Source organism: Phacochoerus africanus, chromosome 13 (genome assembly GCF_016906955.1).
Source record: "Phacochoerus africanus isolate WHEZ1 chromosome 13, ROS_Pafr_v1, whole genome shotgun sequence".
Taxonomy (NCBI): Eukaryota; Metazoa; Chordata; class Mammalia; order Artiodactyla; family Suidae; genus Phacochoerus; species Phacochoerus africanus.
In genome coordinates, this window is record NC_062556.1 from 314798 (window position 1) to 334665 (window position 19868).

The 19868-nt window shown below is 50.5% G+C and overlaps 1 protein-coding gene across 2 annotated transcripts in view; it reads right to left on the minus strand.

The window, feature by feature from the left end:
• CENPJ (centromere protein J) overlaps window positions 1-19868 on the minus strand; it is a 54603-nt gene that overhangs the window by 8395 nt on the left and 26340 nt on the right. For both annotated transcript variants that reach the window (XM_047756048.1, XM_047756047.1), the window contains exons 7-10: window positions 18207-19848; window positions 16144-16276; window positions 8745-8910; window positions 3076-3318 (exon numbers count right to left, since the gene is read on the minus strand). In XM_047756048.1, coding sequence (XP_047612004.1) covers window positions 3076-3318; window positions 8745-8910; window positions 16144-16276; window positions 18207-19848 — 2184 coding nt within the window. The remainder of the gene's footprint in view (window positions 1-3075; window positions 3319-8744; window positions 8911-16143; window positions 16277-18206; window positions 19849-19868) is intronic.

A 19868-nucleotide genomic window follows, 5' to 3' on the forward strand; every position in this document is an offset into this window, starting at 1 on the left:
AACCGCTTTCTAGGAGAGTTACCAGGGCGGCCAGAAGTGGGGAGGAACTCACAGGCACAGCAGCCAAGGCCCTCCATCACCTTCCCGGGGACGCCGCTCTGGGCCTGGAGCCACACGCTCCCACAGAAGACTGCTCACCACTGTCCCTCCGGGGCGCACAGATGCGCCGCCCCAGCCCGAGTACAGAGGGTAGAGGCACCCTCGCTCCCCTCACCTTTCTCTCCTCCCACCACCCCTCCCAGGGACTCCTGTCCTGGACCCCACCTGCTGGGACACCCGTGACCCAGTCCCTTCCACCTCACTGGGCAAACCCTAGAACTAGCCGTTATCAACAGGTGCAACTGTTGAGAACGGCAAACACCTCCCTCGCAAAGCATTTAAATCCAGAATGTGGGGGAGCTCTACAAAAATTAAAAATCACACAAAAAGCCAGTGCCGTTTAAGAAAATGCCAAAATATTAGGGGCAAGAAGCCACGATTTCTGCAATTACCTTCAAATGGTTCAGCAACACATGTACACACACGGCAAACCCAACAACGGCCGGAGCTACAGCGCGTGCCGGTGTTGGTCACGCTGTTCTCCCGCTTCTCTCGTGGGGGGGCCCCGGCTGCCGACCACCGTCGCCCGTCCCTCCAGCTCGCCCCTCTAAGGCCCCACCGCCAAGGACGCTTCCAGCCACAGGGCCTACCATTCACTGATCCATCTTTTCCGCGTCCCCCCAAACCTAGGCCCTTCCTGCGCAGCTGAACTCCTGGTTCACGGCAGTCCTGCCCGCGTCCTGGCACTCTGTGGTGCCCACCGGATGGGCACGCCGTTTCCAAAATACAACTGCCCCTGCTCCGCCCCCAGAACAACAGGAGAGAAGGAACAGGAGCAATCCTCACTTGAGACCTGCGCTCTCTGACCTCCAGGGCCCCTGAGGGGCCCAGGCGGCCGAGCGCATCTCGCCCCGCGCTCCCCCTCCTCAAACCGCCCCCAGCTCCCGCCGCCCTCACTCAGCTGCCAACCGGCGCCCCCTTCCCTGAGCAGGAACAACATCAGAAGCACCTTCCCACCAACAGGCCACCCCCAGACCGCCTCTCAGCAGGCAGGAGCGCTCCACACCGAGTGCAGCGCACCGAGTACAGGCAGCAGGACACGCTCCGCACTGGATGCCGGCCCCTCCTGCGGCTGCACCAGCTCCCCACCTGCTGCTGCACCCACCATACGTGCCTCCCTACGGAGTCCATCTGAGCAACACACCCGTGTTCATCTCCCCATCTCAGAACAAGAGCTGCGACCCCACTGCCCTACATTTACTGCCAACGCCTCCGCCGGGCCCTGCTGCTTGTCATCTCCCGCCGCTGCCAGGCTCCCACCGGCGCCTTCGGTCCTCAGCTTCCTCCGCGGCACCTCTGGCACCAGCGGCCTCGCCGTGTTCCTCCCTGGCGCACAGGACGCGGCCCCCGGCCCACTCTTCAGGCCCTTCACTCGCCTCACCCCCGCCCCACCCGCCCCCCAGCCCCCGGGACCAAGCGCGAGCTCCCGCCTGACCTTCCCTGGCACGTGCACAAGCCCACCTCGTGTCCGCAGGCCCAGCGCGCCCCTTCTCCAGGCTGCGCTCCTAGTACCCACAGCTCCGGGGAACCTGGCCTCCTCCGTGGCAGCGCGTGAGAACCAGAAGCTCAACGGGGCGAACAGCCGCCTCTCCGTGGAAGCCGTCCCTGAGCCCTGGCGGTATCGCACCCACGCCCCCTCCTCAGCAAACCTCGGCCCCTGCCCCCCGCCCCTCCCGCCCCGCCGGCCCGAGCGCCCCGTCTCGGGTCTGAACGGCGCAGCCGTCCCCAAGGGGCGTCCCGACTGCGCCCCGTCCGTCTTGGGGCTACGGCAGAGAGGGAGGCGGCCGCCCCTCTTCGAGTGGGAGATTTAACTACGGGGCAGAACCCCCCTTGTCCGAGGGGCAGCCGAGCCCCTTCAGGGCTGCGCGCCTCTGCCCCTCCTCCTCGGAACGACGTGGCGACTCCGTGCCCCTGTCCCCGTGCCCCTGTCCCCGCGGGCGCGCCGGCACCAACACTGCCGGCTCCCGAGGGCGCGGCCCGGCTGCTTCGCGGGAAACACCAGCCCCTGCCCGGCGCAGCAGTGGCCGAGACCAGGGCCCCGGTGCTCAGCCTCCGCAGGGGACGCCGCTGAGCCCGCCCCGGGGCTGAGCAAACCTCGCTCTCCCGCGGCTCTGAGGACCGTGCGTCCCCTCCCGCTGCCAGGGTTCCTGCGGTGTGAGCCACGCTCCGCGAGAGGCTCCTCGGGGCAGAGACCTGACTACGGCAGCCGCAAGCTGCGCCCCCCACCCCACCTCCGATCCCGCCCAGCTCCGCTCCCCTCGACTCCGCCTGAGGCTTCGGGGGTCCCTGGCCCGGCTGCTCGTCCCCACCTCACGCTGGCCCACCGCGCCCTCTCCAGCCGTCACTCGGGGGCCCCTTTCTCAGCAGCGCCTGGCCTGCCATCCTGCACAAAGCGGCAGCACTCCCGCCCCAACGGGGCCCCGCTTCCGTGCCCCCCGCCCCCCCCCCCCCCCATCACCAGGCAGGCACCACTCGCGGCCTCGCTGGTCCTTCTCCCACCCCTGGAGTGAGGCTCCCAGGGCCTCACAGGAGGGCATGTAGATGAGTGAAAAAACAAATGCTTGACTGAAAAGGATCATACGCAAAACAAACAAACAAAAGCTCTGCCTAAACTTGCCCTCTTTTAACTGAGAGTATCTGCCTGTTGTGCTCTAATTCCTTGTAAGAAGCATAAAAACGAATTCGAAAACCACCTGCCCAGCAACATGGAGAAAGAGTTTAACTGTGATGAGAGAGACCCAACATGAAATTACCACTGGAGCCACTTTAACAGCTACGGTTCCCTGCTGGAAGGACACCGCCAGGGCCCCAGCACCACCCACCTCCAGAACTTTCCATCCTGCAGACGGAAGCCCTCCTCTCCGAGCAGTAACTCCCCCTTCTCCTCGCGCCCCCAGCTGAAGGCCACCCTTCCCTTCTGTCTCTGTAAACCCGACCCCCCGAGTAGCTGGCGTCTCCCAGCGTGACCAAACCTACCATGGACTCATCCTTTTTCGGGGCGCTCACGGAGTGACCCAGCCTGGTGCTGCTCTCAGCGGCTTCGGCCCTCTTCCAGGCATCCAGGCGGAATCTCTCCATCACTTTCACCTCCTCCCGGAGGTCTGTGTTCTCTCTGACCAGCATTTCTATCTGGCTTCGGAGGCGGCCTTGTGTTTGGCACCATTTTGCTTCCTTTCTTTTCAAATCTTCCTGTAAATCTGCTATCTGCTGCTTCAAAGCCTCTCAAAAAAAAAAAAAAAAAAGGCATTACTACAATTAAAAGAAAGCAACAGAAGAGGCAGGACACATCAATGAAACAGAGTCATTAGCCCAGCACAGACGGCAAGGCAGGGAAGGCTGAGCCAGTCACACCCCAGGAACCCGGGGCTTCTCAGGAAAAGGAGTGGGGCCCAGGCTCGTGGCTCACCTCACAGGTCAACGACGTTAACTCGAGCAGCAGGAGAGGGGCAGACACTGCCTGGGGTTGGAGCAGTGACACTGCCGTGAGGTATTATTTGAAAGAGAAGGAGATAAATGGAGTTACCTGGTGAAAAAAACACTAAGAGGAATCCACGCCTACTCCAAGGAAGAGCAGAGGGGACAGGAATTCAAGACTCAAGTGAGAACCAGCCCCTGCGACAGGGTCCATCTGGAATCCCGGAGGAGAACCGGGTCCAGGAACAGTTGTTTCAGACGGACTGAATGATGGACGTGAAGATGCTCCTGGAAACATCTGGAAGCTATGTGCAACTGTACAAACAGAATCACCGGCCCCCACCTGGGTCCAGAGATGGGGTGACTGAGAGCTGAGCAAAGGACACACAGAGCGGGCCTTCTGTGCCACCAAGAAACCACTCGGACCCGAGCCTAAAGGCAGCGGGGAGGCCTCGGCACAGCCAACAAAGTCGTCGCGCAAGCCACAGAGGGAGAAGCGGTGCTCACAGGACCCTTCCTGGAGTCGTACCGTCCCCGACAGACTCTGGAGCTGGGGGAGGTCAAAGCTCGGATCCTACTTCTGTGCCGTGAAAGCACTTGAAACAAGGCCGTTACCTCCCTGAACCTCCACCTCTGACTCATAAAGCCGCGGAGTACAGGAGTTCCCGCTGGGGCACAGTGGGCTAAGGGTACAGCATCATGGCGCAGGTGACAGGTACAGCTCGGGAACCTCTACGTGCTGCAGGTGCAGCCAAAGGAGACAAAGAATAAAAAACAAAGTATCTGCTATCTGTCATGTACTGCTAAGGTCCTGGAACACAGACGACAAAACACAGATGACAACGGGATTCTGTGAGGAGGTGACGGGCCGAGGAAGAGAAGCAGAGCAGGGGCAGAGGGCGTGGGCAGAGGCTGCTGTGGTCCCCCGCATGCAGGCCTGACCAGGCGGGGGACACGCCATGCGGCTGTCCGGAGACAGAGCTCTGCCAGGAGCAGCAGCAAACGCACCGGGAAGGAAGGTGCCCGGCCCAGCCACATGGGAGCAAGAGGCCAGCAGGCCAGGGAGGGCCGGCGACAACAGATAAGGGCCAAAGGACACAGGACGAGGCCGCCGAGGGGACGGGGCTCTCACTGCAAGAAAAAGACGGAGTCGCAGGAGGGCTGTTAGCTGAGGACAGACGCGACCTCCTTCGGGAAGGCTCCGCGGCCGATGTGTGGATCAAAGCCGTGGGGAGGAGGGAGAACCCGGCGGCCCGTCGCCTCGGGCGTGGAAACTCGAGTGTGGGCAGCCAGGCAGCAGGACAGAGGCAACAGAGGACTCGGGGTTTCCGGCCTGGGGACAGGGGCGGGGAGTCAGCAGACGGCGTCGGGAGGTGCCGGGCACACAGGCTCTCGGCCGGGAGCCTTCGGCACCTGGAGCCTCACCTGAGCCACGAAGCCAGAGGAGCTCGAGGCCGGACGGACCCGCCTCCCTGCAGGAAAAGCACGACAGGGAGAAGGGGGGGGGGGACCCCAGGCGTGGGCAGCGGAGCTCAGCAGCAGCGCTTCAGGGCGCCGGCGGACAGGAGCTCAACACTCCCGAGGCGTCTGCTGCCAACGAACAAAGAAACGAAGAGCAGCTGGCTGGCGGAGCCGAGAGGGACTGGAAGCAGCAGCAGCGTGGACACGAGGGCAGGCTTCCCAGAGAGGACCCGAGCTGGGCAGAGCCCGGGCGGCGGGCGGCCCCGGGGGGCGCCCTTCTCAGCCATGCGGGGAGTGAGGCTCGGGGCGGAAGCGCCCCAGGCCCGCTTGGGCTCCGAGCTCCCTGTCCAACGAGCCTGCGCCCTGCGCCACTTCGCCCTCAGCAGGATCACGGGCAGGGACACAGACGCGAGGTTGGCGGGCATCGTCAGGGTGGCAGCCTTGCCAAACAAAGTACGATGATGGCTTGAGAAAAGGGCGCGGAGAATACCTTCAAAGCAGGGGCGTACAGGGACTGACTCCGGGGTTTAAGGCCTAAGAGGGCGACCAGAACATCCTCACGGGAGCGCAGGTGACTGGGGTCGGAGGGACGGAGCGACCATGGGAGTGTGGCTGGTCACAGAGGGCTCGGAACCGGGGTTTCCCAAAACCGCCAGAGTCTGCAGGGACTGGGGGCGGGGGGAGGCTGTCCGCTCATAAAGCTGCGGGAAACATCGTCAAAATAAGCTCATTAATTAGCAGGTTTTCACTGTGACCGATAAGCAGCAAAAGAAAGGCTGCTGTCAGAGAAAATACACAAATGCGGGTGGGGGCGCACGCACGGGAAAGCAGCAGGGGCCGGGAGGGCCGGGGAGGCGGAACGGAGCGCAAGCTCAGAGACCGGGATGAACGGCCAGGTCGGACAGGAAGAGCTGCGGGGAGAGAAGGGCCAGGACGAGAGGCTCAGCGCCGGCCCACCGTCTGATGGCCAGATTGCTGGCCTGAGGGAAGGGGCAGCGTCGCGAGGGAAGGCCGAATCCAGGGACAGGACAGTGACGCCCGAGACGCCCGCAGAGCCTCGCAGGCACCTGCAGCCCAGCAGAGATCTGGCCCAACACGCGTGGGTAAGAGGACAAGAAGCCTCGTCGTGTGAAAACTGGACTAAAGTGACACGAGGAGGACACAGGTCAACATGAGCACGACCTCAGACACAGGCACGGACCTTCCCCGCCCTGCCACCGCCGCCACCAGCGCCAAGGGCGGGGCAGGGCCGCCAGCCTGGCCAGGCCTCAGGCGGAGGCCAACGCAAGAGGAAGGCAGGGGCCCGGGGCGGCTGCTCTGGGATCGGGGGTGGCTTTGAGGAGAGAAGCCGACCGCCAGGTAGTCTGTGAAGGCATCCGCTGGTACAAAGCAGCAACACCTCTGAAAATTCCAAGGCAATGGCAGGGCTAAATGCCGAAGGACGAGGAGTGGACGCACTTGAAAAGGGCTCTCACTGGTCAAGGTGGGACCACCTCTCATCGGCCAGGAAATGCGATAATTAACGAGAGCAACGCGAGGCTGTTAAAGGCGACGAATGGAAATCCCAGGAGGAGAGAAACGTCTTACTCCTCGACAATCCCTCATCTCCAGGTGAGGCCTCTCGTCCGACAGGGTCCAGAGCTTTCTGCAGGGGCGGGTGTGTCCTGGGCCTACCTGTCCAAGGGCACAGCTACCATGACTCACGGAACTGAGAAACTCAATTTTTAGTTCTATTTAATTTCAACTAACTTAAATTTAAGTAGCCACGGGCATTCCCGTAGTGGCACAGCAGAAACAAACCCGACTAGTATCCACGAGGATGTGGGGTCGATCCCTGGCCCCACTCAGTGGGTTAAGGATCTGGCGTTGCAATGAGCTGTGGTGTAGGTTGAAGACATGACTTGGATCCAGCATTGCTGTGGCTGTGATACAGGCCAGCAGCTGCAGCTCCGATTTAATTCCTAGCCTTGGAAACTCCGTATGCCACAGGTGCGGCCCTAAAAATTTTTTTAAAAAAATTTTTTTTTTTTCTCAGGAACACAGGACCTGAGAGACAGGCACCAGGTTACAAGAATGTACAATTTACATGTTGTTCACATATAGTAAAGTCGAGCTACCAAAAAAAAGCCTGTGCGCTGGTTTGAAACACAGTGGAAGAAAACCAGGCCCCGAGAGCTATGAAAGGGTGTGAAGAATCATTCTCATTAGGTTTCCTGTTTTCACTGTCCTAAGATTTTCATAACCACCTGTCAAGTTAAGCACTGCTTGACTCCTAAAGATTCAGAACCAAGAAAAATGAAATGACAAGCCCATTGTGCAGATATTTTAGAATAGGCCATGTGTGTAAACTCAGTGAAGTTTTCTGACAGCTATATTTGGTTTTGACTAATAAAATATTTGAAGTATTCACACACACACACACACACACACACACACACACACCATGCCAAATTTGTCTTCTTTTTTTGTTTTTTAGCCATACACACAGCATGAGGAAGTCCCCCAGCCAGGGAGTGAACCCAAGTGACAGCAGTGACAATACCAGATTCTTAACCTGATGAGCCACCAGGGAATTCCTCGAATTTTAATTATTAGAGACGACAATACTAATCTGTATTAGAGGCCTTTTAAAAGAATTTTAATTGAATTTAACATGAATTTTAATCGTTTACCTTTCAGACAAGCAGCAAACAACACTCATAGCTGCTAGTGGACTGCAGACTGGCATGAGATTCTGGCAATGTCTACGAGTGTCCACACCTTTTAACCTAGAAATTTCACTTGCAGGACTTGATCCTACAGCTATGCCTGAGTGTGACGCTACATCCAGGCAAGTGAATTCCTTCTCTTCACTACTCCATTCCCAGTACATGCCTGCTGCACAGAAGGTGCTCAGCAGCCAGGGCTGCTGACCAGGTAGAAGAACCACCGTGAGAAGTGGTGTGTGCACAGGGTTACTGACACCGCGCTTCTCACAAATGCAAAGAGCACAGATGCTTGGTTAAGTAAATCATGGCACATCCATATGTGCAACTGTTCCTTTTTTTGCTTTTTAGGGCCGCACCTGCAGCATATGGAAGTTCCAAGGCTGGGGGTCCCATCGGAACTGCAGCTACCAGCCGACGCCACAGCCACAGCCTACGCCATGCCAGATCTGAGCCCTGTCTGTGACCTACACCACAGCTCACAGGAGTGCTGGATCCCTAACCCACTGAGCAAGACCAGGGATTAAACCTGCATCCTCACGGAAACTAGTCAGTTTCGTTACGGCTGAGCCAAAACGGGAACTCCAGTGCAATTCTTTTCTATGGTAAAGTAAGGAGAAGGCTGCTCTTTATTTAAGATGTAAAAAGGAGTTTCCGTTGTGGCTCAGCGGTAACAAACCCCACTGGTATCCACTGAGGACGCATGTTCAATCCCTGGCCTTCCTCAGTGGCTTAAGGATCTGGCACTACTGTGAGCTGCAGTGTAGGCCACAGGCACGGCTCAGATCTGGTGTTGATGTGGCTGTGGTGTAGGCCAGCAGCTGTAGCTCCGACTCAATCCCTAGCCTGGGAACGTCCGTATGCCACAGGTGCAGCCCTAAAAATACAAAAAAAAAAGTCAGACTACAAAAGATGTTCTAACATCTCAGATTATTTGCTGAGTCAATGGATGATTAATAAACTGAAGCCCAATTTCTCTTTGATACATCAAATAATTCTAAGATTCTTACAAGACTGTCATCTTTACACACTTAAGCGAGTATAATTAAAGAAGAACAGACATACTTGTATCTCTTCACGTTCCTTTTTATCCGGAAAAGTTCTTGCAACTGTAGAATACTTCTCAAAAACTTTGCGTTCCTTTTGTAACTTCCTCATTTCCTCCTTTTTCAACTCCTCTATTCGAGCCAATTCTTTTGCTTTCTGTTGTTCAAAGTCAGCGATTTCTTTCCTAAAATGACCAAACCGTGTTACCATCTGAGGAGACCGTCTCAATAGCGTAACCTATACGTGACGCCTGGAATTGAGGACTGCTGGTTTTGGTGATTCCACCATCAATCCAGGTGCCGCAGGGACAACCAGCCGGCTCAGCAGACTCCCCAGCAAGCACTCAGCACCCACGGAGGACCTACCATGAATCAAGCAGTGCACCAGGCACTGGAGAAACCACAGCCAGAAAAAACAAACATCCTCACCCCTAAAGCTTCTTCCATTCTAACGGGAGTGACATGACAATGAACAAGACAAACAAGCAAATACAGGGAACACGGCAAATGTTACGGAGAAGAGTAAAGCAAAGAACGTGGTTAGGCAATGTGCAGGTTGGGAGGCTGAAATTATGGGTGGGGCCGTCCAGCTAAGGAAGTACCCAGAGTACAAACGTGAGGAAAGTGAGAGAACAGCCATGCAGGGAGTTCCCACCGTGGCGCAGCGGAAACGAATCCGACTAGGAACCATGAGGTTGCAGGTTCCACCCCTAGCCTTGCTCGGTGGGTTAAAGATCTGGTGTTACCGTGAGCTGTGGTGTAGGTCGCAGACCTGCCTCAGATCTGGCATTGCTGTGGCTGTGGCTGTGGCTGTGGCGTAGGCCGGCAGCTGTAGCTCCAATTCGACCCCTAGCCTGGGAACCTCCACATGCTGCAGATGCAGCCCTAAAAAGCAAAAAAGAAAAAAGAAGAGAGAAGATCCATGCAGATGCCTGAGCAAAACAGTTCAGGCCGATGGAACCCACAGGCAGAAGCCCTGAGGCAGGAATATGCCTGATGTGGTCAAAGAACAGCCAAGAAGCCAATGTGGCCAAAACCGAGTAAGCAAGAGAGAGTACAGAAAAAGAGGAAGGGAGGAAGGAAGGATGGAAGGGAGGGAGGAAGGAAGGAAGAAAGCGCCGTGAAGACGGAGGTATTTAGCTCGGAAGGCTGGTCATAGGACCTGTCATAAGCCAGGTCCACTCTGAATGTTGTGTTGAGAGCACGGGCAGCGTGACATCAACAAGACTGTGGAACACGAGGTCCCTGGGGTCCCTGGCTCACACCCTCCCACACAGACAGCAATCTGACAGCCATCCACAGACAAAAGTGCCTTTGTGGGAGCTCCAGGGCCCAGGCGGGGAACTAAAAACCCCCAGTGAAGGCCAAGGTCAAGAATCGCCACTGTGAGAGGGCAGGCCTCGCCACCCAGGCAGGCTTACCAAACGCAGTCCTGACCGCAGGCTGAGGTCAAAGGACCCAGGAGCAGCCATGTCCATCCACACCCCTCTAACAGACCCACAGACCTCAGTCCCAACGACAGATCCCGAACCAGCCTGGGACCCAGCTCCAGCTCTGCTCTACTTGGGCCCAGCGACAGTCCTGCCAGCCCAGGGACCCAGCAGGAGGATGCTCAGGAACTGGGCAGGAGCCACACCCGGCCTTAGCCCTGGAAACACACCTGCTGTCTATAGACTCGCCAGTGGGGCAGGAAGCAGCCCCATGGCCTAGCTCCAGCCCTGCTCAACTGTGGTCCAAGAAGCAGTATGTCCTACTGGGGATCCAGTAGGAAGCACAGCTGCAACCATGGTAACAGGCCTATGAACTGTGGACCCGGCTGTGGATCCAGCTACAACCCGACTCCACTGGGACCCTGGAAGCAGACCCAGCAGTCCAGGGACCCAGCAGAAAAAGATCTTTATCTCCCAAAAACAGTCTGTAAAGACAAGAACAGGTGTTCCTTCTTTCAAATGCAAAGACATCAACACAAGCCTATACAGATCATGAATATTCAGGCAAGTGTGATGCCACTTACAGAAACTAATAAAGCTCCAATAACTAATCCCAAAGAAACGGAGATCTACAAATTACCCAGCAAAGAATTTCAGGAAGTTCAGCAAGCTCCAAGGGAACACAGGTAACAACTCAATGAAAGCAGGGAGACAATACAGAAAACAAAACAAGAAGTTCAACAGAGAAATAGAAAATTATTGAATGAGAACCAAAAAACCCAATGTTGCCGCAAACTGCAGTGTATGTAGGTCACAGATCCAGCTCAGATCTGGTGTTGCCACAGCTGCGGCATTGCTGCAGCTGCATCTCTTATCCAACCCCTGCCCTGGGAAGTTCCATATGCCGCAGGTGTGGCCGGAAGAAGAAAAAAACCAACCAAATAAAAGTCAACTATACTTCAATAAAAATAAATGAGAAAAAAAGTTTTTTTAAATGTCATCCATTACCTCAGTGTTAAGTGCACCCCTTGGTGTGACTATAAAATCATGTTCATGAGAAATTTAGCAACTATTTTTTCATTTTTAAAAATGTTTATTCATACACCGGCAGCTATAGCTCCGACTGGACCCCTAGCCTGGGAACCTGCATATGCTGCGGGTGCAGGCCTAAATAAAGCAAAATAAAAAATAAAAATGTTTACTGAGGAGCTCCCATCATGGCTCAGTAGCAACAAACCTGGCTAGGATCCACAAGGACGCAAGTGAAATCCCTGGCCTCACTCAGTGGGTTGGAGATCTGGCGTTGCTGTGATCTTCAGCGCAGGTCGCAGACGGGGCTCAGAGCCCGCGTGGCTGTGGCTGTGGTGTAGGCAGGCAGCTGCAGCTCTGATTCGAACCCTACTCTGGGAACTTCCATGTGCCTCACGTGGGGCCCTGAGAAAAAAAAAGAAAGTTGATTGAATATTTTTTTCGTCGAAGCACAGCTGCTTTGCAACGTCGTGCTGGCTTTGGCTGTACAGCATAGTGATTCTCTATCTTTGCGATTATGCTCCACTATAAGTCATTCCAAGATGTTGGCTACAGTTCCCTCCTCTGTACAATATATCCTTGTTGCTTATCTAGTGTAGACACTGTTTCTAAAATCTCGTTTTGCTCATTAGATGGTGACCGGCCTTCCTTTTATACTGCGTTGACTTGGTCAGTATGATGTGTAACTAACTAGAAATACAAATTCAATTTTTTCCTTGCCCTTATCCAGAGTTACATCTGAAATCAGTAGTTAGCTCGGAAGTAGAATTTGGGAATACTAATCCCTAAGTTTCTTTAGTTCAAGTTAATGACCACTAATATATCATTTGGTAAACATGAAAGTATATACAGAGATAAAATTTTACAGGATAATGAAATTCTTTGGTGGTAACAACTGTCCAGTGGCACATTTCTGTGACCAGTTTCCTTTTGGTAAACTCATGGGCATTGTAATAATTAAACATGAGAATTCGGATATTAAAAAAAAAAACAAAGAGAAATTCTGGAGCTGAAGAACACCAGGAATGAAGTGATAAATGCAATAGAGAGCTTCAACAGCAGACTCAAGTAGAGGAAAGAATCAGTGACTGTGAAGACTGGCCATCTGATGTTACCCAGTCAAGGGAAAAAAAAGGAAAAAAATGTAAAGGAGTGAAGAAAGCTTATGGAATTGGTGGGGCATTGTCAAACCAACCATTATACACATTATAAGAGTCTCAAGAGAGAAAAAAATGAAAAACCCTTAGCTAGACAAAGAAAAAAAGAGATCAAGACTTAAATAAGTAAAATCATAAATAAAAGACAAGGCATTACAACAGATGCCTCAGAAATAAAAAGGACTGCATAGAAATAATTATACTCCAAAACACTGGGTAACCTAGAAGAAATGGCTAAGTTCTTAGAAATATACAACCTGCCAAAACGGCATCTAGAAGAAAGAGAACGCCTGACCCAACCAATAACACACAAGGAGACTGAATCGGTAATCAAAACCTTCAAAAAAAAGAAAGCCCAGTAGAGATGGCTTCACAGGTATTCCACCAAATACTCAAGAATTAAAACCAACCCTTCTCAAACTATTCCCAGACTCACTTTGTGAGGCCTCTAATACCAAAGGCAGACAAAGACATAAGAAAACTACAGACGAATGTCCCAGAAGAATTTTTATGGGAATAAATCCTTATTTAAAAAAAAACAAAACAAAAACAAAACGCTAGCAAACCAAATTCAATAGCATATTAAGAGCATCAAATACCTTGACCAAGTGGGGTTCATCCCTCGGATGTAAAGTTGGCTCAACACATTCAAATCAAATAGCAAGAAATAATGTGAAAAAACATTAGCGTGGTTCCTCAAAGAATTAAGTAGAGAATGACTCTACGACCCAGCAATTCTATCCCTGGGCAAACACCCAAAGAATTAAAAGCAGATATTGAACAGATCTGTATGTCAATGTTAACAGTAGCATTATTCACAATAACTGAAAGGTAGCAACAACCCAAATGTCCAGCTGCAAGCCAAGGATCGCCAGAACCAAGAGATGATAAGAGAGAAAGTATGGCTCTGGAAACATGAGAAAATAAATTTCCAGGAGTTCCCGTCGTGGCGCAGTGGTTAACGAATCCGACTAGGAACCATGAGGTTGCGGGTTCGGTCCCTGCCCTTGCTCAGTGGGTTAACGATCCGGCGTTGCCGTGAGCTGTGGTGTAGGTTGCAGACGCGGCTCGGATCCCGCGTTGCTGTGGCTCTGGCGTAGGCCGGTGGCTACAGCTCCGACTCGACCCCTAGCCTGGGAACCTCCATATGCCGCGGGAGCAGCCCAAGAAATAGCAACAACAACAAAAACAAAAGACAAAAAAAAAAAAAAAAAGAAGAGAAATTTCCAGACTCTGGAAACATGAGAAAATAAATTCCTGTTGTCTGAAGCCATCCAGTTTGTGTGAATTTTATTACAGTAACCCTAGGAAACTAATAGCACCAGAAGGTAGCACCAGAATTCATAGCGCCAAACTGCTTCTCAAATTCCAATTCATGACTTCACCACTAAGAGAATTCCCCTTTGAATCTATCTTTGACCACAATACATCATTTTACTTAATTAAATTCTTATATGGTATATCTTTCACTTCCTTCTCATTTACATTGCTGTATTAATATAAGAACTATTTAAAAAAAATTTTTTTAATTTGTATGGAAATACAAAAGGTCTGCAAACAGCCAAAGCAAAATCCTGAGAAAGAAAAACGGACCTGGGGGAAATCAGGCTCCCCAACTGCAGACTGTACTACAAAGCTACAGTCATCAAAACAGTATGGTACTGGCACAAAAAACCAGATATAAATCAGGAGAAGAGGACAGAAAGCCCAGAAAAAAACCTAAGCACCTATGGCCAATTAATTCATAACAAAGGAGGCAAGAATATACAATGGAGAGAAGACAGCTTCTTCAGTAAGTAGTGCTGGGAAAACTGGATAGCTACATGTAAAAGAATGAAATTAGAACATTCTCTAGGAGTTCCCATCACAGCTCAGTGGTTAACAAATCCGACTAGGAACCATGAGGTTGTGAGTTCGATCCCTAGCCTTGCTCAGTGGGTTAAGGATCCGGCGTTGCCGTGAGCTGTGGTGTAGGTTGCAGACGTGGCTCAGATCCCGCGTTGCTGGGGCTGTGGTGTAGGCCAGTGGCTACAGCTCCAATTCAACCCCTAGCCTAGGAACCTCCATAAGCCTCAGGGAGCGGCCCTAGAAATGGCAAAGAAAAAAAAAAAATTCTCTAAAACCATTCACAAAAATAAACTCAAAATGGATTAAAGATCTAAAAGTAAGGCCAGATGCTATAAAACTCTTAGAGGAAAACAGAGGCAGAATGCTCTTTGACATAAATCACAGCAATATCTTTTCAGATCCACCTCCCTCAGTAATGAAAATAAAGACAAAAATAAACAAGTGGGACCTAAAGGAAACCATTAAAAAAAAAAAAAAGAAAATACCACCCACAAAATGCGAGAAAAATCTTTGCAAATGAAACAATCAACAAGCGATTAATCTCCAAAGTATACAAAGAACTTACACAGCTTCATATCAAAAACAAAATTTAAAAAATGGTCAAAAGATCTAAATAGACATTTCTCCAAACAGATGGCCAGAAAACACATGAAAAGATGTTCAACATCACTAATTATTAGAGACGTGCAAATCAAAATTACAATGACATATCACCTCACACCAGTCAGAATGGCCAAAATCAACAAGCCTACAAAAAATAAATGCTGGAGAGGGTGTGGTGAAAAGGGAACCCTCCTACACTGCTGGTGGGAATGTAAGTTGGTACGACCACCATGAGGAATAGCACAGAGGTTCCATAAAAAACTCAGTATTGAACTACTACGTGATCCAGCAGTCCCACTTCTGAGCATATACACAGAGAAAGTTCTAACTCAAAAAGATACATGCACCCCAATGTTCACTGCAGCACTGTTTACAATAGCCAAGACATGGAAACAAGCTAAGTGCCACTGACAGATGAACGGATAAAGAAGATGTGCTACATATATATATACAATGGAATATTACTCGGCCATAAAAAAGAACAGAGTAATGCCATTTGCAGCAACATGGATGGACCTAGAGACTAGTATGATACTCATATTAATCATATGAAGTAGGTCAGACAGAGGAAGAAGACAAGCATTGTATGTGATCACTAATTTGTGGGCTCTAATAAAAACTGACACAAAAGAGCTTTTTCACAAAACAGAAACAGGCTCAAAGATTTTTTTTTAATGGCCACATCCGCAGCATATGGAAGTCCCAAGGCCAAGGACTGAATCTGAGCCTCAGCTGCAACCTATGTCACACCTGTGGCAACGCTGGATCCTTTAACCTACTGTGCCAGGCTGGGGATCAAACCCCTATCTCCACAGAGACCCGGACTCTTAACCCACTGTGCCACAGTGGGAACTCCCAGACTCAAAGATTTTGGAAATGTATTTATGGTTACCGAAGGGGAAACATTGGGGGAGGGATAAACAGGGAGGCTGGACTTCTAGTATACATGCCATACACAAAACCGTTAAGCGTTAAGGATCGACCGTACAGCACAGAGAAACCTGTTCAATACTCTATGGCAGCCGGTATGGGGAAGAATCTGAAAAGAATATGTGTGTGCGCAGATGTGTATGTACAACTGACGCACTTTGCTGTACACCTGAGCCTAGTACCACACTGTAAATCAACTATACTCCAATAAAATTTATTTTAAAAAAAAAAGATGTTTCAGGAGTTCCCTGGTGGCCTAGGGGTTAATGGTGGCTTGGCACTGTCAATGCTGTATCATGGGTTCGATCCATGGCCCAGAAACTGCCACATGCCACAGGTACAGCCAAAAAAAAAAAAAAAGTCTTAAAGATATATTATTCAATCACTGATCATTTTTCCCCACTTACAGGTGCAAACTTACCTGAGTTTTTCCAGGGCACTTTCTCGTTCAATGCGAAGTTTAGCTAAAGATGAGTTCTCAGCTTTAAATTTTTCTATTTCTGTTTCCAATTCAATAACTTTCTCTCTCAAAACTTGAGATCGAGCACTGTCACCTATAAGCCACAAATAGCAAACCTGACAAAAAGCTTTCAGCAGTGAGACACTAGCTACACTAAAAGCCAATACGGTAAACACCTATACTATTAAAACGCACTGCAAACAATGCTTCTAAGGAAAAATTGTAACAGCCTAACCTTCCAGGTGGAAGAGTCTAAATTTAAGAAAGAATCAAATGATTCTACCTCAAAAGATATCAGTCTGACGACAAATTAACATTACGTATAAAAAGAACCATTCAAGGGAGTTGCCGTCATGGCTCGATTGTTAACGAACCTGACTAGTACCCATGAGGACGCAGGTTCGATCCCTGGCCTTGCTCAGTGTGTTAAGGATCCAGCATTGCCGTGAGCTGTGGTGTAGGTCACAGATGTGGCTTGGATCCCGCGCTGCTGTGGCTGTGGTGTAGACCGGCGGCTACAGCTCCGATTAGACCCCTACCCTGGGAAACTCCATATGCCATTGGTGTGGCCCTAAAAAGACAAAAGACAAAAAAAAAAAAAGAACCATTCAAATAAATTTTTAAACCAATATACATAAATAGCTTAAGCATGTGAACAAGTATTCCCATCAAACACCAAAATCAAAGTTTACCTCCTACTAATCAAAGGAATACAAGATAAGACCTTTTTCCATATCAAACTTGCTGTTTCAAAGAATAGTCAATGTTCCCGTCCTTCGACTACCCTTTTGGAAAACCCTGGTTTAGCAACGCTAAAATACACCTATCTAAAAATAGGTGTGTTGACCTACTTCTAAAAATCTAGTTCAAGAGTGAAGTTATAAAATCATATAAATAGTGTTGCACAAAAATATGTAGTGTTATTTCTAACAGCGAAAATTAACTTAAAGTTTTAATTAGCGAAATTACTAAATAAAATTATGCTGCATTGAAATAATGCTATGCAACCATTTTTTTGTTGTTTGTTTGGCAGCCATTTTTACAGCACACAAGGATTTTTAACGATATGGCCAAAGCACATTAAATAGCTGGTCAAAAAGGATGGGCCAAATTATAATATATGTCTCTACCATGTTAAAAATGTACAGGAAAAATGAATAGAAAGAAATATCCCAAAATGATACCAGTTACCTCATGTTTATAATTTAGTTATAAACATGTTTGCTTCCATACCTCTTAAGCTTCCAAAACTTCCTGCCAAAAATTACTATTTTTAAAATCAGTGTTTTTTAAAATAAAGTTATAATTTATATTTTAAAGCACCTAGATTTTGCTAGACATTCAGAGTTGATCACATAACATGATCTAATGGAAAAGTGTTTTTCAGTGTAAGCTTTAAAAGTCCATCATATCAATGAAATGAGACACGTGTGTATGTCAGAACCACCTCCAAAGTCTATCATCAGCAGAGCGCAGAACAGTGTATAAAGGTAAGTTCTCGCCGATGTAGAAAGGAGGCCACAGACACATTCCCGCACGTGCTTCAGTGTCCACAGGGCCTTTCCCGAACGCACGTCTGAAACGGGAAAGAGGACCAGGAGCCCAGGTCTGGGGAAGGAAACCTGGACTTTACTCTCTTTCTTCTTGGTCGTGTCGAGCCAGTTAACGCATGAGGTAGTTAAAAAAATTTTAAGTAAAAACAGTGTACACACTGAGGTAACACAGACCATCAATTGGCTATTCCCTAGTTAAAAAAAATTAAATGTAACCTCATTTTCTAATAAATTAATTTTAATGCCTTGGGAACAAGACACGGCTAAAAAAACCTCTTACAATGGTGACTATTAATTACATCATTCAGACACAAACCAAACTTTCGCCCGTCACCTACTGGATTTCCACTGAGCAACTAGAAAGGCTAGGATTTTAACAAGCATTCTGACAACCTGTCTTAGGTACTACTAAAACACTTCACATCTAAAATCCATCAAATTCCATGTTTTACAGTGAGTGCGCTGACCTACCAGGAGGTTGGTCTTGACTCGTGTTTACCGTGGGCTCCTTTCCCGGGCGCGAGTCCGACTGGGACTTGGGTTTCAAGGAAGGGAAGAGTTTCCTCACGAGCTCGGAGGTCGGAGGGGGACTTGCGCCCCCGATGCACTTGCTCGGCTCTTCCCCCTTCTTGCCCGGCGCCACCTTCCTCTTCACGGCCTTGTCCAGCGCGCACGGCTCCCTCTTCTTAGGGGAGGCCGCCCGGGGAGTCCCACCGACGGCTTCATTCCCGGGAACTTCGTGCTGAGATGAACTGTCGTCCAGGTCAGTCCAAGTCCTTTCATCATCAAAGTCAATTTTACTCACACTTCTAGACGAGCATCTTCTTGAGGCTTCAGGAAGGAGACTTTCCCGGCGGCCTCTGAAGAGAGACGCGTCACCACCATCTTCTTCATCGGACAAATCTAAACCGACGTCTCTCTCCTGCTCGTCCTCCTGCGAGCAGGTGACCCTCAGAGGGCCCCTCCCATCACAGACTCGGGGACCCTCTTCTCGGCTGCAGGAACCCCTTTCTGGGTCCCCCGGTGACGGTTTCACGGTGACATCAAGGTGACCCTCAGAGCCCGTGCTACCATCGCTGTTTGTACCGGCTTCGCCGTCGTCGTCGTCGTCGTCGTCGTTGCTGGTCTGACTTTCGGAAGCGCTCGTGTGGAGCACGTCCTCGCGGCCTTCGGCGGGCTGTCCCCGCGAGCCATCGGGGGCCGCTGCCGAGTCGAGCAGCCGGGGCGCCAGCTCACAGCCACCCTCCCTCTCACCCTCGGGACGGTCGGGATCCCCATTCTGGGGACAGTGACTGACAGGAGCCAGCGGAGGTGTCTCCTCTTGCTGCGCAGCTTTGACGGGCGTGGAGCACAGCCGGTGGCCCTGGCGTGTCTGCTGGTCCCTCTCCAGGATCCTCAGTACAAATGAGGAATTGCTAGAAAAGGATACTTCTTCAGCAGCTTGTTCTAGAAACAAAAACTCATCTAACTCCAGATTTTCCTTTTCCTTTTCTCGTTCCCAGCTCTCTAACTTTTTCTGAAGGGAAATGTCGAAAGAAGCTTCTGACTCCTTCGGGGTCTCACTTACTGGGCTCCGAGAGGTCGCACGGCTGGCCGGTCCTGTCAAAAGGGGACGCTTGTCCTCACCTTCTGTCTTACTCCAGATCTTGCAACCTGTGTCACAAGGTCGTGTACACTCGGATATACTGTCTTTATTATTAGACTCCACCTTTTTTCCTAAACTGACCTGGCCTCTAAATTGCCCGTCACATTGCTTCCCCGCTGGCATCTTCAGTCCTGACGGAGAGAGACTTTTCCTGTTGCCACTCTTAAGCACTTTTGCCTTCTGACTGAGTGTGACAGAACCACTCTTGGTTCTCACTTTACCGTTCTTTTGAACAAGACAGTTCTCTGTACACATTTCTTTATTCATAAGAGCAGTTTTCCGCTGGAACTGCTGTCTATCTAATTTAAGCACAGGTTGGTCCTCTGAAATGCTCTGAGTTGTCACTAGTTTACTTTCTCTCCCTTTCAGAAACTTAGATTTAGCCTTAGTAAATCTAGCTAAACCTTCTCCTCGTTTCAAGAATGGCTGTTTTGGTTTTGCTTTGATTGGTAAGGATCCTTCTGCTTCCTGAAATACAAGAACAGCAT